Below are 19,739 nucleotides of genomic sequence, written 5' to 3'. Positions count from 1 at the left end.
GGGAGCTCGGCGTACGTGGCGGCTGCTCCCAAAGGTGATGCCGGCATCGTCATCGGCGGCGAATGCCCGTCGACTCACTCCGCGTCCATCTGGGTCCTCAGCCGCCAGGCCTCGCCGTTACGATTTTGCGCCCAACGTGGCAGTAGTCAGTCCCCTTTGCCTACATGGGCCCTGCCGTTTGGGCTGGGGCGCGGGCTCGTATTTGCCATCTCGGCGAATGTTTCGCACGTCGCGCAGCGCTGAGTCTTGCAATGCCTGCCGAGTACGGAGTGATTGCCTGGCAGCTCAGCAGCGTCTTGTCGTCCTTTCTTGGCTTGCTTCTCGGCTGCCTCGGCGGGACAGGCGGCCTGGTATGCATGAGACACCGGGCATTGCAGAAAAGAGAACAATCCATCATTCATTCCTCGTCCTGGTATGCATGAGACACCGGGCATTGCAGAAAAGAAAACAATTCATCATTCATTTCTCGTCCTGGTATTTGCCAAACCAGCAGAACGCCCCTGTGCCTGCCCCAAACCGGCTGCACGTCTAGACTCCCGTGTCCGTTGGCTCCTCCAAATGTCCCGAAACGAAAAACACCACGCGCAGTCGTGCAGCTCCGACTGCAATCCTGTCCTCTTCCCGAGACCGGCTGTGCCTACGTCCCAAGGTCCAGCACCTGCCTGAGCACGTCCTCGCTCGCTCGCCACCACCGCGCCCGTTGCTCCAAGTCGTCCGCTACGCCGCCGAGAGAAGCCTCCCTTCTCCTCTGGGCTTCCTGTGCCGCGGCGGTGCTGCTCTGGAGCTTGGCCTCCAACGGCCCCAGCTCAGCCTGCAGGCGTTGCGCTTCCTTCTGTTTTCTAGGCACCTTGGCTTGCAGGGCCTCGAGTTCTCGCGCCAGTTGCTGTTGCTCGGCTCTGCGCCGCTCCACTAGGCCGAGCGTCTTGGCCAGAGGCAGGTTCAGGTCGGGGTTGGCACCCGGGGACTCTTGCGCTGCCCTCAGCCGCTCGACCTGCGCTTCGAGCTCCCGCGTTTTGGCTGGCAAGTCTTGCAGCTTGGTCGCGTCCAGCTTGACGGCTTCATACCGCCGGCTGAGCTCCCGCCCTCTCCTCTCGAGCTCCGTCACCATGGCCGCGACCTCCTGCTTGAGCGCCCTGAGCTCGGCCTTGGCTTCTGCGTTGTCCTTTTCCAGATCGACATTCTCCTGCATCGCGACGATCAGCGGAGGGTCGCCGACGATTGCGCGGATAAACTTTTCCTTGGTGACCTGCTCGACGTAGGAGAATCGCAGCTTTGCAAAGAGCTCCGTGTAATGGGCCAGGTCTGCTTCGAGGCCCGCCGGCGTAGGGCCATCGAGAAGCGAGTTCGACGCGTCGGATGCGCGGGGCCGCGAGTTTTGTTCCGCAGCATCCGTGATGGTTTCGCCGAGTCTGATGATGGATATCTCTTGTTTTGCTTCCAGGCGCCGCAGCGCCTCGAGCGCTCGCGTCGCGTCGGCAGCGGTCATGGCGGACAGAGGGGGGGGCAAAAAAAAAAGAGAGAAACCCGCTTCTGGGATTATTGCGCTATCGTCAAATTGATTTCGTGGTAGACTTTCATGTTCCCTCCTCGTCTGGATTTCCTCGTGACTCCGGACGTAGATGTCCGCAGGGCGTGTGGTTGGTGAGACGAGTTGTTTTGACTTTGAAATCAGCATCTCCATTAAGTTACCGTTTGGGCTGAACCCGGCTAGCGCATGTGACCGTCGGCTGTCGGACTCGCCTCGACCTCAGCCCATGCGTCGAGAGCAGTGTCTCCCCACCTTCACCTTCACCTTCACCTTTACCTTCACTCGTCCCTGGACGCCGATTTCTTTTGCTTCGCACCTGCCAGGGGGATTGAGCCATCTATTCCTGGCCCGTGTCCGGTCGATTAATCCAATGCCCAACAATCAACTCCTCACGGATGATTACGTGGCCGGTCTCCTGGCGCAGGATGCCAGGGACTGCTCTTTAAAATACTCGGCCATGGGAATGGAAGCCTTCCGTGACAGAAAAAAGTACGTCGAGGCCCCCGACATGTGACTGGCGCTTCTGGTTCTGACGGGACGCAGGCCTTCCAACATGCCCAAGCCGAATACGCGATTCCTGCGCCACATCATTAGGGACACACACACACACAACAAGGCCCTGGTCGCAAAGGAAGCCGCCGAGTCGAGGGCGAGATTGGAAGACTTTGAGTATGCCGAGGAAGTGAAGCGGGAGAGGACAAAGCCCGACGCGATGAACGTACGGAGGCGTCAAATGGGCGACATCCAGGCTATTCTCGGCGGAAAGACTCGGCGGCGTGAAAACGGCGGCGGATCGGACAGATCAACTCGCCGTGACAGATGTGAGAGCAGGGATCGCTACGAAAAGAACAGCGGGACGAGAAGAAGTGGTTCAGTCAGACTCGGTGACGACAAGCAACCCCATCGAGGGCCCTCGTTGCGCGACCACGCCGATTGCGATGCCGAATCTACGAGGGACGATGGGGGAACATATCGACGCAGCAAACACCACGCATCGTCTGGTGAGGAGGACAGTCGACACAGACATGGGAGATCACGAAGAGACGGTAGATCGAGGTCACCGAGGCGGCATCAATCGTCCTGTTCACCCGACAGTCGAAAACGCAGTCACAGGCAACGCTTACATGATGGATCAAGGCCAAGGGACTCTTCGCATGCGCGGAGGAGGAAGAAGCCAAGCCCGCCGCCGGCGTTGGATCAGGATTCAGACCCATTAGAAGACTTGATAGGACCGCCGCCGCCTCCAAAATTCCGCGGTCGGGGGACAATAGGTGGTGCGGCAGAACTGGATCGTCGCTTTTCGGCGTCGTACGACCCAAGATTAGACGTGCAGATTGATGAGGATGAAGAAGACACCTGGGGTGATATATTAGAGTCGTTTAGGGATCGGCAGAAACTCAAATTGCACCAAGACCAGAGGCTGAAGGACGCCGGCTTCACAGAGGAGGAAATCCAGCGGGCCAAGGGGACTGCCACGAATAAGACGGGCGAGCAGGTGGTTTGGTCAAAGGCCGGGGAAAAGCGGGAATGGGACAAGGGCAAGGACTTTGGGCTCGATGGTGCTGAGGACGACAGGCATCCCCCGACTCTGTTCTCAGAGGACTACTAGGAGAGTAAGGGGGCGGCGCGGTTCCATTTGCCAGTGTCGAGCTGCGTTGGATGAGTTGACAAATCTTGGACAGGCGGCGTCGTGGGCGTGACCGTCGGATTGGGCTGGCATACTCGCGATTACAGGTCAACACTCACTTGCATATACGTAGACAAGTTTTGTGATTGCGGGGAAGTGACGAATCCATGCCTTGTCCGCGAAGAGCGAACGACAAAAGGCTACGTGTGCGCCGGCGAGTTTGCTTCGTGACGTGAAATGCGATGCGGTGCCGGGGCAAGCATCTCCACCAGGGTGTACCATGATCCCGAAAGTAGTCGCCGGCTGCAGCGCGGGACGAGGAGGAGAAGACGCGCGACGAAATCCGTCGGGGACCGTAATCAGCAGAGATGGGGGCTGTTTGCTGGACAGCTTGCCGTTCCGACAGGCTCGACCTCGGCGAGGCTCAGTCGGGCCATTTTGCGCGGGAGTAATTCGCTGACAGGAGTCACGGCGTCGTCACAGCGTCGGTCTGGCTGCCGCGGCAAAGGCTGGGGTGTGATTTGGGTGGGATTTCGGCTCGTCGTAGCGTCTGTGAAATTCCCAGATGCCGTTTTGGTGAGGTGCACTGCGACTTCGTGGCAGCCCGTCGACCGGTTCCGACCTTGAATCGAGCCACGTGAGCGCCGAGGGCGGGATGCTGGACGTCAAATATTGATGCGTGACGCGGGCAGGGTCTTGGCTCTTGGTGAGGACAAAAAAAGGGGCGCGGGGCTGCTTGGTATTGGAGCGATTGACATTTGGACCAGTTGACGTTGTCGATGTTCGAACATCGGGTCGCTGACTGGCTGAGCCAGTGGCAGAGGGTGGTGGTGGTGGTTGTGTTGGCGTGTTGTTGTTGTTTTCGTCGTCGTCGTCGACGACGACGTGCTGCTGCTGCTGCTGCTGCTGCTGTTGTTGTCTGCATTCATCAATGCTCAAGCAGCCCGACTGAGATGCCGGCATTCCAGGGATGCAGGGCAAGACGACCTCCGTGTCAGCTTCACCAGCCGACATGTGCAGGCTTCTCCTTGTAGCCTGGAAGGTCACGACTCGGACTCATACTCATGCTCAGGCTCAGACTCAGACTCAGACTCGCCAGTCACTGGTACGTCCGACAGTTGTTCCGCGGCACCGCTGCGCCGCCCGCCGTTCTTGGGAGCGCAACCCTGGTTGGCTGCCTCACATAATGCTGCCCCATGCCCATGTCTATGCCGTCGCCTGCTTGACACGCCAGGCTGCTGCTACTCCGTACTACTACTAGTAGTGCGGGTACCATGGACTTGGACCACGGACCCGTCCTGCCGTCACACCACTCCACTCCACCACTCCTCCTCTCCTCCTCTCCTCCACCACTCAGATCAACCTCCAACCACTCCTCTCCTGCTCCTCCTACCTTCATCACCTCCAGTCGCCTTGGCCTTCATTGTCGTTGGCCTCCTCGATTCCTGCTCCCGTCTCCCTCGCCGTACCAACCGCTAGCTTCACCTTTTATCGTGCCGAGTTACTGTGCCCTTGTTGGCTCCTCCCATCTCCGACCCGACGGACGGTCCAGCTACCACTCGATCCGCACTGCATTTGCCGCACCGGCTCGCGCAACGCCCTGACCTTGACAGCTCGCAGCTCGCAGCTTGCAGATGAACGGCGTCGCTGGCTGACGGCATCGTCGTCGACTGCACGCCGGATGACGGGACGACGACCACAGCGACCACAGCAACTACAGTCATTACGAGCACGCTTACCACGAACCAAAGCATCTCTCGCGGGCCTTCCATCTCACCCCTCCTCGTCTCGCCTCTTCTAGGTCCACGGATATATCTGCACTGGTGCCGCTTGTGGCCCAGAACCCGACAATACCATGCGCACTCCACGGGTCGCCATACTCGTTTTTTCCCTCGCTGCCTCTCTCTTCATCGTATTCCGCGCTGTAACAGCCTCCCGAACCACCGTGGTCGCTGCGTATCCGCCTGCTTCTGCGACGTCAAAGTCCGTCTTTAGCTTCATGTACTATAATACTCCATTTTCTCTATTCCCACCAAACGCCGCCATCAGCTTGACCGACGACAACAGCACATCCTTCGCCGCTCGGCCTGCAGCCTTCGGTCCCAAGTTGGCTTCCTCGGGCCTAAGTGGTCAGCTCTGGGTCGGCAGTGGCTTCGGCGAGGATAGTTTGGATGGTGATGGAGAGCTTGGGTGCAGCGATTTGCCTGGCTGGGGCAGCTCAAATACGAGAGCGTCTCTGAAGAACTCTTTCAAGGTTGGGTCCACGAGGGTCACTTCGGCGAAGCTCAAGATGCCCAAAACAGGAGCCTCTTTGCTTGACCATGACAGTCACGGGGTCGTTGCCAAGGGCAAGCCGGAGTCGAGAAGTCCCAAAAACGACAACACGGACAATTATTTAACTGAGGAGGTGGCCGGCACACCTTCCCGCCGGGATGGCTCCATCGGCTCCTCGGGACATGCCGACATACAGTCTATTCAGGAAGCTGCAGAAATCGAGGGTAAGATTGTCCTGCTCAAACGTGGAGGATGCGGCTTCTTGGAAAAGGTCATGTGGGCACAGCGTAGAGGAGCCATTGCCGTCATTGTGGGCGATAACCAGAGGGGCGGTCCATTGATTCAAATGTTTGCCCACGGTGAAGACGTCGACAACGTCACTGTGCCCTCGGTCTTTACTGCTTGGACAACTGCCCAGCTTCTTTCCTCATTGACCCAGCCCGGAAGTTTCATTGAAGACACCCTCGATGACAACGGGAAACCCGCCCTCAAGGTCCAGCAGACACCCGCTGCCACCCACAAAAAACAATCCCAAGCAAAGCCCAAGGCCGCTGCTTCAAATGGCGCCAAAGGCTCAAAGTCTAAGAGACTGGTGCATGAGAAGCGAGTCAAATCTGCTAAAAGTGGCTGGGGACTAGGAGGATTATTCAGCCGGGACATCGCAACTCGCGCAGTGGATTCTCAGAGCCGCCCCCCAAGGAGCGGACGCTTGGACTGGGTCCTGGTTGACGAGTTCAACGATGAGAAAGACAAGCTGATTAGCGACACTTTGGGCAAAGCGAAGAAGCCCAAGTCCAATAAAGATGACTTCGTCATTGGTGTACATGACTGGAGAGACCCGGATCTTGTCCGCGCTGTAGGACAGAAGAATACAGTTGAAGGGGCTCCCGCCGCAAAGAATGCCGGGTCCGGCAAATCTAAAGATGGGGATGCCAGCTCAGACCGCAGACCAAAAGCTGCGGAGGCCGACTCCAAGCATCACGGCTTCCTGTCAACGCTATTTGGGAGTGATTCTGGCGATACCGCGCAGTCTGCCGGCTCGTCCGCTGACAAGGACGAGGATTCGCCAATCACGCCGTCATCGACCGATAGTCCACAACCGCACGAGGGCTTGTGGGTGACAATCACTCCGACAAGCAGCGCAAGCCCATTTTTCGATACCCTACTGGTGCTAGTTATCAGCCCTCTCGTGACGTTGACCGTTGTTTATGCGCTCCTCATTCTTCGAGCTAGGATTCGCAGGAGACGATGGAGAGCGCCAAAGTCTGTGGTTGATCAACTTCCTGTACGAACCTACCACACAGTTGTTTCGTCCTCACCTAGTTTGCCTCCAAGAGTGCCATCTCCTTCGGCTGCCACGCCAACCACCCCGTTGCTGCAACACAGTCCTCTGCGGCCACGCCCTCGGTCCAGGACCACGACGGGAGTAATCGAGAGCGAGAATCTCCTCTCAGCCAGCGGCCCTGTTCCAACACCGCCGTCTCCTCAGACAAGTCGCCGAAGCGAGTTTGAAAAGGGGGCGGGGGGCTTTTCAGCAGAATGGCGCAAGTACATGGGCCGACAGGTTGAGTGCGTTGTGTGTCTCGAGGAATATGTGGACGGCGTTAGCAGGGTCATGAGTTTGCCTTGCGGCCACGAGTTTCACGTCGATTGCATGTAAGCTTCAAGTGGTGCCGAACTCCTCGTATACATGGTTTGCTAATCCCCACGACAGCACCCCTTGGCTGACTACGCGGCGGCGAACGTGCCCCATTTGCAAGGGCGATGTGGTCCGGTCACTGGCGCGCGGCAAAGGAAACGGCCCTCGGTACGACGCCTACCGAGAGGACAGTGATGACGACGATGAGGATGAGGACGAAGCCGAGGCGTCGGGGTCTGGTTCAGCAGACAGACAATCCGACTTGGAACAAGGCGTCCCATCGTCAGAACCGAGAAACGCGCCGCAAAGACGGGACAGAGATGGTGGTTGGCTGGGTGTCTTGTCCAACAGCTTCCATGGCAGGACGCGACCTCGTCCTCGATCGCCCTCTCCAGAGGATCGAAGTCGTTAGGATTTGTCCATTGTGAACTCGCATTAGAGGTACCTGCATTATCCAGCCATGGACATTTTTTGGTCTTTTTCATTTCTTCTGCAAGCTTTCGGCGTCTGGCATAGCAGGAACAGGAAACAGGTGGATGTAATGCTCGTCGCTTGTCCGGTTTTTTTCAGGTTTTTACCTACTGGCGCACACAAATCTTTGGTTTGGGAACAGTGTGCTCAGAACAGGCTAATGCAGGCTTATGATGTCCTTTGCGGCATCGTGCTACTGTTTTTTTTTTGTTTTCTTTTTCTGGCTTGTGTATAGGATCCTGACTTTGGTCACGCGGCGGCGTCTGCAGACGGTGTTTAGCCACCGCATGGCATGGCAATGGCTTGGCTGTGCGAGGAGCACATCGAGGTACTTGGGCGGTTTAGTTTGGCACATTATACCCCCCCTTTCACGTGAAGGGGAAAGTTCCATGTTTTACGGAGGCCATGAATGAGAAGTACGAATTACCATTATCCTCGAGGTATTTTGAGTCGCACGCATGGTGAAAGAGTTGGCCATGGCTAGCACGGGTGACTGACGCCTTTTGGTTTCGGCCACTCAGGTAGACGGCCAAGCAGACGGCTGTGCTCCGTACGTCGTCTGGGAGACATCGTCTCTTCCTCAACTTGCAAAAGCGATTAACTCCATTGTCTTTTCTTCCCCCATGACTCATCCCTATCAAATGTAGCCCTTGAGAATAGCAGCCTCGGCATTGAGTATAGATGAGCCCGCGGCGCCAATGACGGCTACGACAACTTCAGCAGACTGATTGACCATCGGGGTGGGTTTGGGGAAGGGGACGGGGGCCACCGGACGGGACGGCGAGCGGGAGCACGTACTGTTGTGGCTCAAGGCGGTAAACTTGAGGTCGAAGACGCGGCTGTCGTCGCGCCTGACGCGGCCGACGCTGACGGCGTAGCCGTTGCCGAGGTCGCGGTCCAGCCGGGGCTGGGGGCGGTCGGGCTCGTCGAAGACGCGGATGGCCGGGCTCGGGGCCGAGGGGCACCCCAGGGCCTGCGCCTCGGGGACGTAGGCGCGCAGGGCGGCTTCGCACTCGTCCGCCGACGGCGGCGGCCGGCGCTCGAAGCGGAGGCTGACGCAGGCCGTGTGGCCGTCCATGACGGGGACGCGGTTGCACGTCGCGGAGACGCGGAGGCCGTGCTGCTCGACGAAGGCGGAGCGGGCGTCGTCGAGGCGGCCGAGGATCTTGCGCGCCTCCGTCTCGAGCTTGTCCTCCTCGCCGCTGATGAAGGGCACCACGTTGTCCATGATGTCCATTGACGGCACGCCCGGGTAGCCTGCTCCCGAGACGGCCTGCATCGTGACGACGGAGACGGCCGCGACGGGGCCAAAGGCCGCCTGGAGCGCGGCCAGGGGGCCCACGAGCCCGATGACGGCGCAGTTGGAGTTGCAGACCAGGAAGCCTCGGCGGAGGTTGTTGGCGCGGCGTTGGTGCGGGATGAGGTCGAGGTGCGAGAGGTTGACGGTCGGCACGACGAGCGGCACGAGCGGGTCGCGGCGGTGGTTCTTGGCGTTGGAGAAGACGGGGATTTCGGCCTGCACAAACGCCTGCTCTTTGGGCGCGCGCGCGGTTTGGTGCTGCGTTAGTGATGCTGACGATGGTGCCGGCGGCGCCGGCGGTTTGCTTTGCTTTGCTTCGTACCGATTTCACCGGCCACGTCCGAGTCCAGGCCGGAAAAGACGACGTCGCAGTCTTGGAACTCGCCGGCCTTGCACTCGCGCACAATCATGTCGGCGGTTTCGCTGCCCATGGGGGACGCTTGTTTCCATCGCACGGCGTCCTTGTACTTCTTGCCGGCGGAGCGGGAGGATGCCCCGACGGCGTGGAGCCTGAGCACCGGGTGGTTGGCGAGGAGGAGGATGAAGCGCTGGCCTACGGAGCCGGTCGCCCCCAGGACGCCTGTGGTTGTTGTTAGCCGCAAGTGCGAGCGCATTCGGGTGGTTGTTGGGCCGCGAGGCGGAAATACGACTGCGGCTTGGGAGACGCCGTCGGTCAGGGCGCATGGCGGGAGCGAGCTGGGGCGTACCGCATTTTTTGGTAGGCGATTGTGTGGCCATGTTGACGAGGTCGCGTCTGGACAAGAATCAATTGCCCATTTGGGGGGGGAGAAGACTATGCCGGGAGGGAATGATTGACCGGTTGTTTTGCGAGTCGTGAGTCGAAACGAGGGGATGTGAATCGTGACGGTGCCGGATCCAGCTGCGACTTTTTTGGTGGGACCCTCTGTCCTGCCCCGCCATCGGAGGGGGCTTTTTTTGCTCCACCGCCCAGAGAAGTTGAGACACGGCGCTTATCATGGTTGGAGGCTCAAGGAAATTACCACTAGACCGCGGCGCGTATGCCTTTTTGCGGTGAGGACAGGAATTGCGGCCCTCATCAGATTGAAACGTTCTTACACAGGGTTCAGTCATTGTATCTGAATCAAGTTATCTTTCTCTTCCTCCCCAGACTCCTGGCCATGCTCCAAACTGTCACCAACATCCAATCATGTACATGGTACGCCTAACAATGCAGATCATTCTCGCTCGTATTGCTCGTATTGCCCAAAACACTCGACCAAATGGGAGAAGGAACAAAAGGAAAGCGGAGAAGATTGCGAAAAAAAAAACATTCACTCGGATGAAGAGGAATCATGCATTAGGCCAGAGACGGCCCGCGGGCATTGTCGCCGTAGATGCGAAACTGCACAAAGATGGTCGAGTCTTCAACCATGGTGCCCAGGGAGCCCAGAAGCCAGGGGAGCGTGTTGAGCAGGTATTCCTTGTTCTGGGAGTACGAAATAAGGCCCAGCCCGTACGTCAGATTTCCAGTGAGGGAGAGCATAAAGAACAGGAGTGACAAGCCTGCATGCATTGTTAGTCTCGTGACCGACACCCTGTGTACTTTTACTGCTGCGGCGGCTCACCCTCGCATGACTTTTCCTGGTAGTTCTTGAAAATTTGAGGCAATCTCGCGCTTTGGTTTCAGTCAGCACCGAGCCGACTCCTGTCGAGTTGTCGCGTCTTCTTACCAGAGATAAAACAGCGCGCTGACGTAGCCCAAGGCCAGCCCAAACTTTGCCTTTAAATCGTCTTCTGAAGAGGGATCTTGTAGACTGCTGTCGGGGACGCCGTTGTCGCCACTCCAAATGCCCGCCTTGTAGGTGACGAACCACCCTGCGAATCCAACAATGTAGATGGCCATCAGCCCAAGCAAGTTGTTCAACCAAGGTCGTCGCTCTGGCGTCTCGTCCTGGCCAGTCACCACCTTTCGAATCGGTTCGAGGGCAGACTCTCGGTGTGTATCATGTCGAATCAGCGACCCCGGCAGGTCGGTCGAGCTTCGCCGGCGCCGTCCTAGGAGAGGAGAGTCCTCGGATGCTGTGGCGGACAAGTAAGCCCGGTCTTGTGCGGCCTGGTGGGCAGCGGCGCGTCGCCGAGCAGCTTTTCCCTTGTAGTAGCCCGTCTGGGCGATAAGAATGGCGTCGAGGAAGCAAAAGTACGTGGCTAGCGCAACGGCGCTCGGGGCCAGCTTGGTGAAGAGGGCTCCTGCGAAGGGGGTACGGTTAGTCTCTGGCCTGTCGCAAAATGCATCGCGACGCTGTGTCGTGGGACGGGAATCGGGAACAGGCCTCCGGAGTCTGGAGGGTGCGCAAGGCCGGGCCGCAGCACGACGAGACTGATCAGAGCGAGGTAAAAATTTCAACTTGACTTGCCTACGAGATTAGACACATCGCCCAAGAGCCAGACGACCAAAAATGCCATGCTCAGCCCATCGGCGCTCTTGGCCTTGTAATTGGCAATCAACTGGGGAAGCTATCCGGGAAGTTGGTCAGCGACCTCGTCACTCGTCATTTGGATAAGGGGGAGGAAGAAGCTGGAAAAGAAGACAAGAAAAAAAAAGGCGAAGAGATGACGATGGGCTGTGCTCACCAACAGACAAATCCAGGCTGTCAAGCTAATACTTCCGAAAATCCCAGAGAGCGCTTGGCCCCAGGACATGGAAGCCCCCGCGGCGACAAAGGCCGACGGAGCAAAGGAAACCATGTCGCAGGTTGGTGCTCTCTGATGACGGCGGCGAGGTCCCAGGCGCAAACTATACCAGAGCAGAAATGCCGAAAAGACGAAAAGACGAAAAGGAGGAGGGATAGGAGCGTGCCCTGGCTCACGAGGTCAATGGCAGAGTGAGTGGTGGGCGGGTTGCAGACACACGTCGACTTGTAACAAACGATCTCAGAGAGAGATGTGAGCGACTTTGGGGAGAAGTCAAGCGCCAAGCCACCGCCTTTTCTGTCGACTACTTTTTGAGCGCGTGAGCATTCACAACCCCCCCTGCCTTACGTACTTGTACGGCAGGTACCTACCTACTTAAGTAGGTGGTTCGTTACTGCTAACCTGAGCAGACCAGTTGCCAGCCCCGAGAGTCAGCGCGATGGCTCTTATCGCTGGATCTGGGGGAAGTTGATGAACACGACGACGTTGATTGGCTACCCTTGCTATCGGCGTCTTCCGGCTTCGGGTGTGTGACGCAACGACGCTCAGTTTGACGCACATTGACTTTGCGCTCGGCCGGGCCGTCGCTGCGCAGCTGCACCTGCTGATTTGCTCCCTTGGAGTTATCATCTCGACGAGTTCCTCGAGCCATGTTCCGTGTGACAGTGTGTGACAGTGTATGACATGCCCCCTGCAGGCGCAGCAACGGCACTCAAGTAAGTACGGAGTACGTACTTGCGTGCTATTGCCAGGTGGCTGAAGGTGGCTGATGGCTCCGTGTCGCTCGCTCCCGCCTGGCGCCTGGCGCCTGACAGCCAGACCACTGACTGCACTGCACTGCACTGCACTGTGAGCACCGAGCAGCGAGCAGCGACAAGTGGACAAGTGAGTGGACGCGTCAATGGAAGTCAAACTCTAATAAACCCAGCTTCTCCGTACCGAACACAGCAACACGATAATGGCCCTTCATTGTCCAATGTTCGCCGCGGACCACCAGCTCTGACTGCGACTTCCGCATGTGCAAATATTGCCCCGGGCCCGCCTACGTCAATGTTTCTTTTTGCTTGGTGTAGCGATCCTCGCCGCCAGAGGCGCTGGCCGAACATGAATGCGTGCCGCCGTCGCCCTTGCAGCGCCGTTTCACGTGGCATGCCACCATCGCATTGATTCGCTCTCGTCTTGGTCCGTCATCACTCTGCCAACACACATCCCAACTTACCTCCTTGGACCTGCTAGCGTCAGCAGGTCAACAGGCTGGGTCACTTGGGCGCCGGCCTCGACTCGGGCGCGAGCGCGGGAGCGAGAGCTGATGAGCCCACCCCCGAGACCTTGGCCCGTGTCGGCGCCCAGTTCTGTCCCAGTCAAGCATCAACTCCAAAGCTGAAGCATCTCCTGTCCCGGTGCCCTTCCTTTCCCGCCATCTCTGCCATTCTTGAAAGCATCAACGACACCATGAAGTCGTCGGTTCCAGTCCTGGCCTTTGGTCTCGCATCGGTGCCTGGCACTGTTGGCTGGGGATGTACGTTCAAGGCCCAACAACTGCCGGACGGGCAAGTCTTGCAATTCCGACACGCCTTTAAAGAGCTGACAGTTGAAATCCACAGCCCTGGGTCACATTACCACAGCCTATCTCGCAGGCCACTTTGTCGCCAACACGACGGAAGCTTTCTTCAAGGACCTGCTGCGCAGTCAGGATGACGACTACATGGCCAAGGTTGCTTCCTGGGCCGATTCCATCCGCTACACGAAATGGGGCCGCTTCACCAAGAACTTCCATTTCATCGATGCCCACGACGACCCGCCTCGGTCGTGCAATGTCGACTTCAACCGAGACTGCAAGGCCGACGGCTGCGTCATCAGCGCCTTGGCCAATTACACGAAGCAGTCTCTGGACCCGTCTCTTCCCGCCTGGCGCCGTGCCCAGGCCGCCAAATTTGTCATTCACTTTGTCGGCGATTTGCATCAGCCGCTGCACAATGAGGACGTGGCCCTTGGCGGCAACCGCATTCAAGTGTTGTGGGATGGGAAAGCCTACAACCTCCATCATGTCTGGGATACCTCCATTGCCGAGAAGTGGATCGGCGGCATGCGTGGCAAGCCATATCCCCTTGCAGAGAAGTGGGCAAGCCAGCTTGCTGGCGAAATCAACGACGGCAAGTTTGCCACGGAGAAGGAGGCGTGGCTGAAAACCCTCAACTTTACCGATGCTGTCGAGACGGCCATGGCCTGGTCTAGGGAGGCAAACGCCTTCGTCTGCACTCACGGTACGTGATGACCACGGAAACCCAAGCTCTGCCACCGTTTAGAATTAACACGCCCGGATAGTGCTCCCAGCGGGCCCCGAAGCTATTGTAGGTCAGGAGCTCGGCGGCGAGTACTTCAACAAGGCCGGCCCGGTCATTGAGAAGCAGGTTGCCCGTGCCGGCTTCCGAATGGCAGCCTGGCTCGACAGCATTGCCCGCGGGTTCGCCGCCACCAAGGTGGACGAGCCTGTCTCATTAGAATTGTAGAGTAGGCGTGATGACCAGAACATGGCCAAGCCATGCAGGAATTCGATACAATTCGGGCCTGGATTTCTCGTGTTCAGTTGCCATCTAGTTTCGCCTCGGGTGGCCAGGTTAAAAGCGGCAGTCTCAATTTTTGTTGATGCGGCGAGTACGTGCAGGGGACGTTTTGTCGTAGTAACTTCCCCAAACTCCTTGGAGTCAAGTACAATTGAATTGCATTCATGCCGTCCAAGGCCGTTTCTGTTTCGGGGCCGCCGCGCTCGTTGTCGACCATCTATACATGCATGGAGCGGCAATTCTTTGCCTAGATCGAAGCCACGACGACCACTTGGGACGAACAATGTGAGACGAGACAAGGGGGCCCGCGAATTCCTCGCGGTGCCAGCACCTGCGGCCGCAACTGTCACAAGTCCAACATGGCTGTGTTATGGCCTCGTTTCAAACTTGCCATTGGTTGGTCAGATTTTGCAACGTACAATTGGAAACAAGGGACCCAGCCTATATCCCCGATGGCGTGGCCTCGCGAGCCTCATCCATCGGGTTTAATGGGCCGGGGGCATCCAGCAAGACCAGCTAGCGTGATACGCTGAATACGTTGGGGAATGCCGTGACTGGGCGGCAGAAACGACGCCATCCTGAATTTTGAATCCGGGTCGTGGTAGGTGAACAGGATGACGTTGAGCACAAATCCAGCGCCCGAGGGCTGCAGGGGGGGACGAGCGGGTGAAGAAAGAAGGTGACGAGAGGGAAGAGGGGGGGAGTAAAAAATAAAGACGGCGACAAAGTTGCGGAGCAGCGAGACAGACGACTCACGAGACGGGACGTCGGAATGCGTGGTCGTGTGGAATGGAGTTTACAGCCCGGCCAAAGGCATGTCGCCACAAGGAGTCCAGTAGTTTATCGAGTACCATCAATTCGGTCACAGGGCCTGTGACGTCTCTGGGGTCCTCGTGTCACCAGCCAGGGGCCAGGGTCACGTTTGCGAGAATGGCACTTGGCAATGGAAATACGGAGTACCAGGGGCGATCCAAGCCGACGACGAGGCCTATATTGAAACGTGCCGTGCCGTGGAGTTTGTTTCCTGCTGCAATAGCAGCACCACACACGTGCGGACTGTCGCATGGAAAAATGGCGTGGCCAGACGCCACTTTCACCAGGGTGCGTTAATATTCCTAGTTGAATCTTTTATATTTTCCGACATTGACAGTTCCAAAGAGCAAGTGGACGTGTCGCCAATGGTACATGGCGGATCCCTATTGGCCCGGCAAGCGCGGCAGGGCGGGGTCAAGGACCTTGAGACAAGCCGAGCCGCAACTAGTCCATCGTCCGACTGTCCAACTTCACCAACTCCTTCTCGAAGCCCTCGAATTTCCCCGGCGTCGTTGGCTTCACTAGCTCTGCGTCAATGTCACGCATCTAGTGTGTCGGCCAGGGTGCCGCCATGGACACCAGGCCTTCGCACGCCTTCGCAGCTGCGCGCCGCAAAATAATGGACGTCTCCCGCCCCGAACGGCCTTGACATTTGGTCGCCCTGAACGGTGTCTGACCTTTCAACTACCCAGCACCTGGCCGATAATAAACTTCGTCATCGTCCCCGTCTGCTTTCCCGAGATGGCTTCTCACTTCTCATTCGCCATTTTGTGGTCCGCCTCGTCTTGCTTCGCCGCGCGCAAAAGGGCGAACTGTGTCACGCGGCATCGTGTCCTGGCGAGGCTCAGGACCATCGCAGAGTTTGAGCTCGTCGTGCAATAATCGTCTGTCGTCTGCAAATCATGCCATCGCTCAAGCCCCCTCCCCCGTTCCGCTCCCCCCCTAGTGTTTGATCTTTGTATCTCGTCCTGGGAGTTGTGTGATGGGAAACTACTCATGCTCTTCGCATTTTGTTCCTTGATCGATCCAATTTCCGTCCGCCTCGTTGCCATGTCCCTTGCCGGAGCTTGATATTTGTAACAGGAGCCCTTGGCATTCAGCAAAAGTATTTGGCCCCATTGGGTCCTCGCTCTCGCCGTGCCTGGTCTCTTCAATCTCTTCCTCATTCTTCCTCGATTGCAATTCTTACCGCTTCTTTGGTAACGCGCCGGCCGTGTACCTCTCTTTTCGGAGGGTGACTGTGTGTTGAATTCATTCATTCCTTCCCAAAGCTCTTGACACCGGGCTGGCACCATTCATTCTTTTCTATTGCACTTACATACAAGGGAATTCGCGCGCTGTGAGTGCCTTGCCTTTTTTCGTCAAAGACAAATCAACACCACAACTATGCATGTCAAGACTTTGGCCGTGGCCCTCCTGGGATTGTCCGCCCTTGCCGAGGCGGTCCAAGCTGGACGCAGATCTCTCTTTGCCAAGACCCTAGAGCGACGACAGCGGGGCGAAGCCGGAAATCAAGGCCAGACTCGGGGAGGCGCCGGAAATCGCGGAGGCCGGAACGGGGGCGGAGGCGGCCAGAATCAAGGCGGCAGTGGAAATCGTGGCGGCAACAACAACAATGCCGGAAGCGGTGGGGGTCTAAGATTGGACCCGAATAGCCTTCAAGAAGCTTCCGCGACGGATGGTAACCCGAAAGATGGCGAAGCTCCCTCGCTGACGTGAGTTCCTCTCGGGCCATCACAACCAGTCGCCAGTCGCCGACATCAAGTCTAACGTGAGTTCCAGGGACCCCGAGAACTTCATCAACTTCTGCGCAGGCAAGGTCTTGACCAACGGCCAGCAGAAAAGAGAAGGTTCCTGCAACGGAATCCGTACGTTGGCGATGCAATGGCATCCTTTCCCCTCCTCCTCCCGCCCCCCAAGTACGTTTTCGATTTAATGCCTTCGTAGCCATGGGTCAAATCCCACCTGCAACTCGGATGGTTTCCACCATTCTTCTGCTCCCCGAGCCTGGTGCCATCATCCCGCCCAACCAGGCTTTCGACGTTCAGTTAAAGGTATCGCATTTGTCCACGGGCTTCTTCACCAATCCCGAAAATACATACTACGCCGCTCCCCAGCAGCTTGATTCAGACAACAACATCATTGGTCACACTCACGTCAGTATCCAGGATCTCGGTGCAAATCTGAACCCGGCTACGCCTCCGGACGCCGTGACGTTTGCCTTTTTCAAGGGCATCAACGACAAGGCTGATGCAGACGGCCGCCTGACGACCAATGTTGCTGGAGGGCTCCCTGCTGGATTTTATCGCATCTGTACCATGGGGTCTGCTGCTAATCATCAACCTCTACTGATGGCTCTTGCCCAGCGTGGTCCTCAGGATGACTGCATTCGCGTTCAGGTTGGCGGCAACAGTGGCAACGGCGGTATTGGTGGCAACGGCGGTATTGGTGGCAACGGCGGCGGCGGCGGCGGCAATAACGGAGGCGGACAGAACAGAGGAACGAAGAACGGTAGACAAGCTGGTACAGATGCTCGTACAAGCTCCGGTGGACAAAGAGGCGGCGGAAGTGTCAACACGCCTGGTTCCGGCACAGAGAACGGCTTGGTTGGGAATAGTAGGTCCATCTGCAAACAACCGCTCTCGTCGAAACAGTCACATGGGCGCCGCTAATACTGGCAAGCAGATGGAAAACAGAAAGGCCAACAACCTTCAGACAAAGTCCGGGGACGACCACAGTCCCAACCTACCGTAAACTCTGGCAGCAACGCATTTTCTGGAAAGGGTAGGCCCGTCTTTGACCATCCTCGTTGGGGAAATGGTACAGATGCTGACACCGGCAAGCAGATGGACAGCAGGCAAGCCAACCCGTGGGCGCAACACAGGGATCTTTCGAAGGCGCGCCACAGGGACCTGTGCCGTTGTTCGACGAACCTTGCTAGGGCCGCAGGCGCCAATACCGCCAGCGGTCTGCGAGGGTGGCGCTCCCCTGATGACTCCCAAGGTGGCATCTGCCCTCGCAAGACGCAGGCCGCCGAGGGAAGGGGGGGGCTTGTTACCGACGGCGGAGCGACTGCTTGTGGTGGCCATTCTGACGCTTTCACATCAGAGCTGGCATGTAGATGAGGCGAGATTCGTGGGGGGTTTGACCATGTGAAGATCATCTTGTTACGCCACTCGTTCCTCTTGCGCTCGCTTGGTTGTTCAACGTCCCGGGCGGAGCGAACACACATTTTGCATGATTGTCCACTGTTTGACCGGAGGCCAGACGTAGCTGCCAGCCACATGCACGGTTGGCCATGGCCGCAGCGTGCCGTCCTCCGCGGTTGGCTACAAGTCTCGAGGCTCTGATGGAGGCTGCGGTTCCACGGGCAGGGCAGAAGATGTTTTGGCGGTTGGGGGAAATGCCAGTGTTCACCATGTCACCCGTTTCGCGGCTACAGCTTGTATTTTCACTCTCCGAGGCAGCCGGTTTGGCAAGCGCCCGTCTTTACTTGGCAGTCAATGGCTACTTGGCGAGGGACAGATGCGCAGTTGCGGGAGGGCAGTGTACAGCCAGCCTACGCGGGTTGCCGGGCGAGACGGGATGGTTGTCTTTCTGCGCTGATGTCTGAGGCTGGTTTCTTCTTGTTTCAATAAGATGGTGTCGTTGACCTGCCGCCTCGCGGGTGCCGGCTGTCGGCTGCCGGCTGCCGAAGCACAACTTGGGCCCGTGGCGGATGCACATGCACGCACGCACAACTGTTCACGTATTGCGTCGCGGACGATGAAACGAATCTGCGTAGCCTTTCTATTCTTTTGCAGTAGTCCTTGTCTCCTGTCGTCGCCGCTCGTCGGGCGACCTGGATCCTGTGTTCCATGCTGGTCTGAGACGAAACCGGGGCACAAATTCGACGAGACCGATCTGGCCCGGTAGTTTCAGGTCCTGAGCGGCATTCATTTCCTGCAGACCCATCGGTGACTTGGTCCGCTGAAATTGCGCGTGTTCCGAGATTGGATGCTCGCGCCCGGCCCGGAGCGATACGCGGCCGCGCCTCCCACGGACGACGTGTCTCGGCCGCCATCACGAAACCGACGATGCTCCTCTCCCGCGTGGCCGGGGCGTCGAAACGTCCTCTATTGAATTGGCTGCGCCTCTGCTTCTACAGCGATGGGTAGACGTACACGTCTGTCCGCCCGCGACGTCCCCCCCTTTCCCCCCAGACCCCGTCGACAATGTTATTCGCGCGCCCCCTCGTTCCCTCTCGTCTGCCCGCGAGCGGTGGCGACCAGAGAATACGGTCGTGCTACCTGCGTCTAGGACTTCACGGCGGCCCGTCAGCTCTCTCTCTTTTGCCGTGCCGGCGCCGGTGGCGAGATGGACACCTACCCGCATCCCTGGGGCGTGACGACCCCGAAGAAACAATCCCCGCTGTTGCTGGGCACGACCTGGTCGGGGTGGATGGGCGTGATGACGATGCCGGCGCTGACGCTGACGACGGAGGCGGCGACGCTGAGGACGAGAGCGAGGGACGTCTTCATTTTAACTCTTGCTTTTGTTCGGTGGCGCAGTCGAATTATACTGGTGATGGTGATTTACGGCTGGGCGAGAAGGGAGGGAAAAAAAAAAAGGCCACGCCGTCGGGATAGACAAAGGCCGTACGCTCGACGTGCGGCGTCGACAAGTGGAAATGCAAAGGCGGAAACAGGGCAGAGGAGGAGCAGCAGAGTGGTGGGTTAAATGGGAAATGAGTCTATTATTTCCGTGACCCCGTCGCAGGGGGCCGTCTTGCGTGCGGTTTCAGGATGGAGCATGGAGCCGCTGGCGTCGCCGCCAGGGGGGGGGCAACGCCGAGACGGAGATGCGTGCGTCTGAGCGCGCGCTCGGGCTAC

General features: G+C 58.1%; 9 protein-coding genes across 9 annotated transcripts; 4 read left to right on the top strand and 5 right to left on the bottom strand.

Annotated features, from left to right (window-relative positions):
• Positions 1-637: 637 nt before the first annotated feature.
• Positions 638-1,486, bottom strand: MAM_03300 (uncharacterized protein; the record flags this gene model as incomplete). The annotated part of the gene is made up of 1 exon (XM_040822099.1): positions 638-1,486. The coding sequence occupies one exon, from the start codon at positions 1,484-1,486 to the stop codon at positions 638-640; it is 849 nt and encodes a 282-aa protein (XP_040679904.1).
• A 412-nt stretch (positions 1,487-1,898) lies between these two features.
• On the top strand, positions 1,899-3,137 carry MAM_03299 (pre-mRNA-splicing factor 38B; the record flags this gene model as incomplete). Its single annotated transcript, XM_040822098.1, has 2 exons — positions 1,899-2,017; positions 2,072-3,137. 2 exons carry the CDS (start codon positions 1,899-1,901, stop codon positions 3,135-3,137), a joined length of 1,185 nt encoding a protein of 394 aa, XP_040679903.1.
• A 495-nt stretch (positions 3,138-3,632) lies between these two features.
• Positions 3,633-4,118, bottom strand: MAM_03298 (uncharacterized protein; the record flags this gene model as incomplete). The annotated part of the gene is made up of 1 exon (XM_040822097.1): positions 3,633-4,118. One exon carries the CDS (start codon positions 4,116-4,118, stop codon positions 3,633-3,635), a length of 486 nt encoding a protein of 161 aa, XP_040679902.1.
• An 892-nt stretch (positions 4,119-5,010) lies between these two features.
• On the top strand, positions 5,011-7,480 carry MAM_03297 (RING-9 protein; the record flags this gene model as incomplete). Its single annotated transcript, XM_040822096.1, has 2 exons — positions 5,011-7,085; positions 7,144-7,480. The coding sequence occupies 2 exons, from the start codon at positions 5,011-5,013 to the stop codon at positions 7,478-7,480; spliced, it is 2,412 nt and encodes an 803-aa protein (XP_040679901.1).
• Positions 7,481-8,176: 696 nt separating this feature from the next.
• On the bottom strand, positions 8,177-9,577 carry MAM_03296 (aspartate-semialdehyde dehydrogenase; the record flags this gene model as incomplete). Its single annotated transcript, XM_040822095.1, has 4 exons — positions 8,177-8,244; positions 8,338-9,111; positions 9,162-9,419; positions 9,547-9,577. The coding sequence occupies 4 exons, from the start codon at positions 9,575-9,577 to the stop codon at positions 8,177-8,179; spliced, it is 1,131 nt and encodes a 376-aa protein (XP_040679900.1).
• A 580-nt stretch (positions 9,578-10,157) lies between these two features.
• On the bottom strand, positions 10,158-11,263 carry MAM_03295 (vacuolar membrane PQ loop repeat protein; the record flags this gene model as incomplete). Its single annotated transcript, XM_040822094.1, has 4 exons — positions 10,158-10,363; positions 10,426-10,475; positions 10,531-11,177; positions 11,219-11,263. The coding sequence occupies 4 exons, from the start codon at positions 11,261-11,263 to the stop codon at positions 10,158-10,160; spliced, it is 948 nt and encodes a 315-aa protein (XP_040679899.1).
• Positions 11,264-11,498: 235 nt separating this feature from the next.
• MAM_03294 (Phospholipase C/P1 nuclease, core) lies at positions 11,499-14,001 on the top strand (the record flags this gene model as incomplete). Its single annotated transcript, XM_040822093.1, has 8 exons — positions 11,499-11,552; positions 11,609-11,682; positions 11,736-11,810; positions 12,189-12,207; positions 12,254-12,376; positions 12,728-13,010; positions 13,096-13,755; positions 13,817-14,001. The coding sequence occupies 8 exons, from the start codon at positions 11,499-11,501 to the stop codon at positions 13,999-14,001; spliced, it is 1,473 nt and encodes a 490-aa protein (XP_040679898.1).
• Positions 14,002-16,254: 2,253 nt separating this feature from the next.
• On the top strand, positions 16,255-17,809 carry MAM_03293 (uncharacterized protein; the record flags this gene model as incomplete). Its single annotated transcript, XM_040822092.1, has 5 exons — positions 16,255-16,583; positions 16,651-16,736; positions 16,816-17,484; positions 17,554-17,652; positions 17,715-17,809. The coding sequence occupies 5 exons, from the start codon at positions 16,255-16,257 to the stop codon at positions 17,807-17,809; spliced, it is 1,278 nt and encodes a 425-aa protein (XP_040679897.1).
• A 1,344-nt stretch (positions 17,810-19,153) lies between these two features.
• MAM_03292 (uncharacterized protein) lies at positions 19,154-19,388 on the bottom strand (the record flags this gene model as incomplete). The annotated part of the gene is made up of 2 exons (XM_040822091.1): positions 19,154-19,163; positions 19,237-19,388. The coding sequence occupies 2 exons, from the start codon at positions 19,386-19,388 to the stop codon at positions 19,154-19,156; spliced, it is 162 nt and encodes a 53-aa protein (XP_040679896.1).
• Positions 19,389-19,739: the final 351 nt, after the last annotated feature.

This window comes from Metarhizium album (assembly GCF_000804445.1).
Source record: "Metarhizium album ARSEF 1941 chromosome Unknown scaffold_6, whole genome shotgun sequence".
Classification (NCBI taxonomy): Eukaryota; Fungi; Ascomycota; class Sordariomycetes; order Hypocreales; family Clavicipitaceae; genus Metarhizium; species Metarhizium album.
This window is presented reverse-complemented; position numbering and strand designations above follow the sequence as displayed.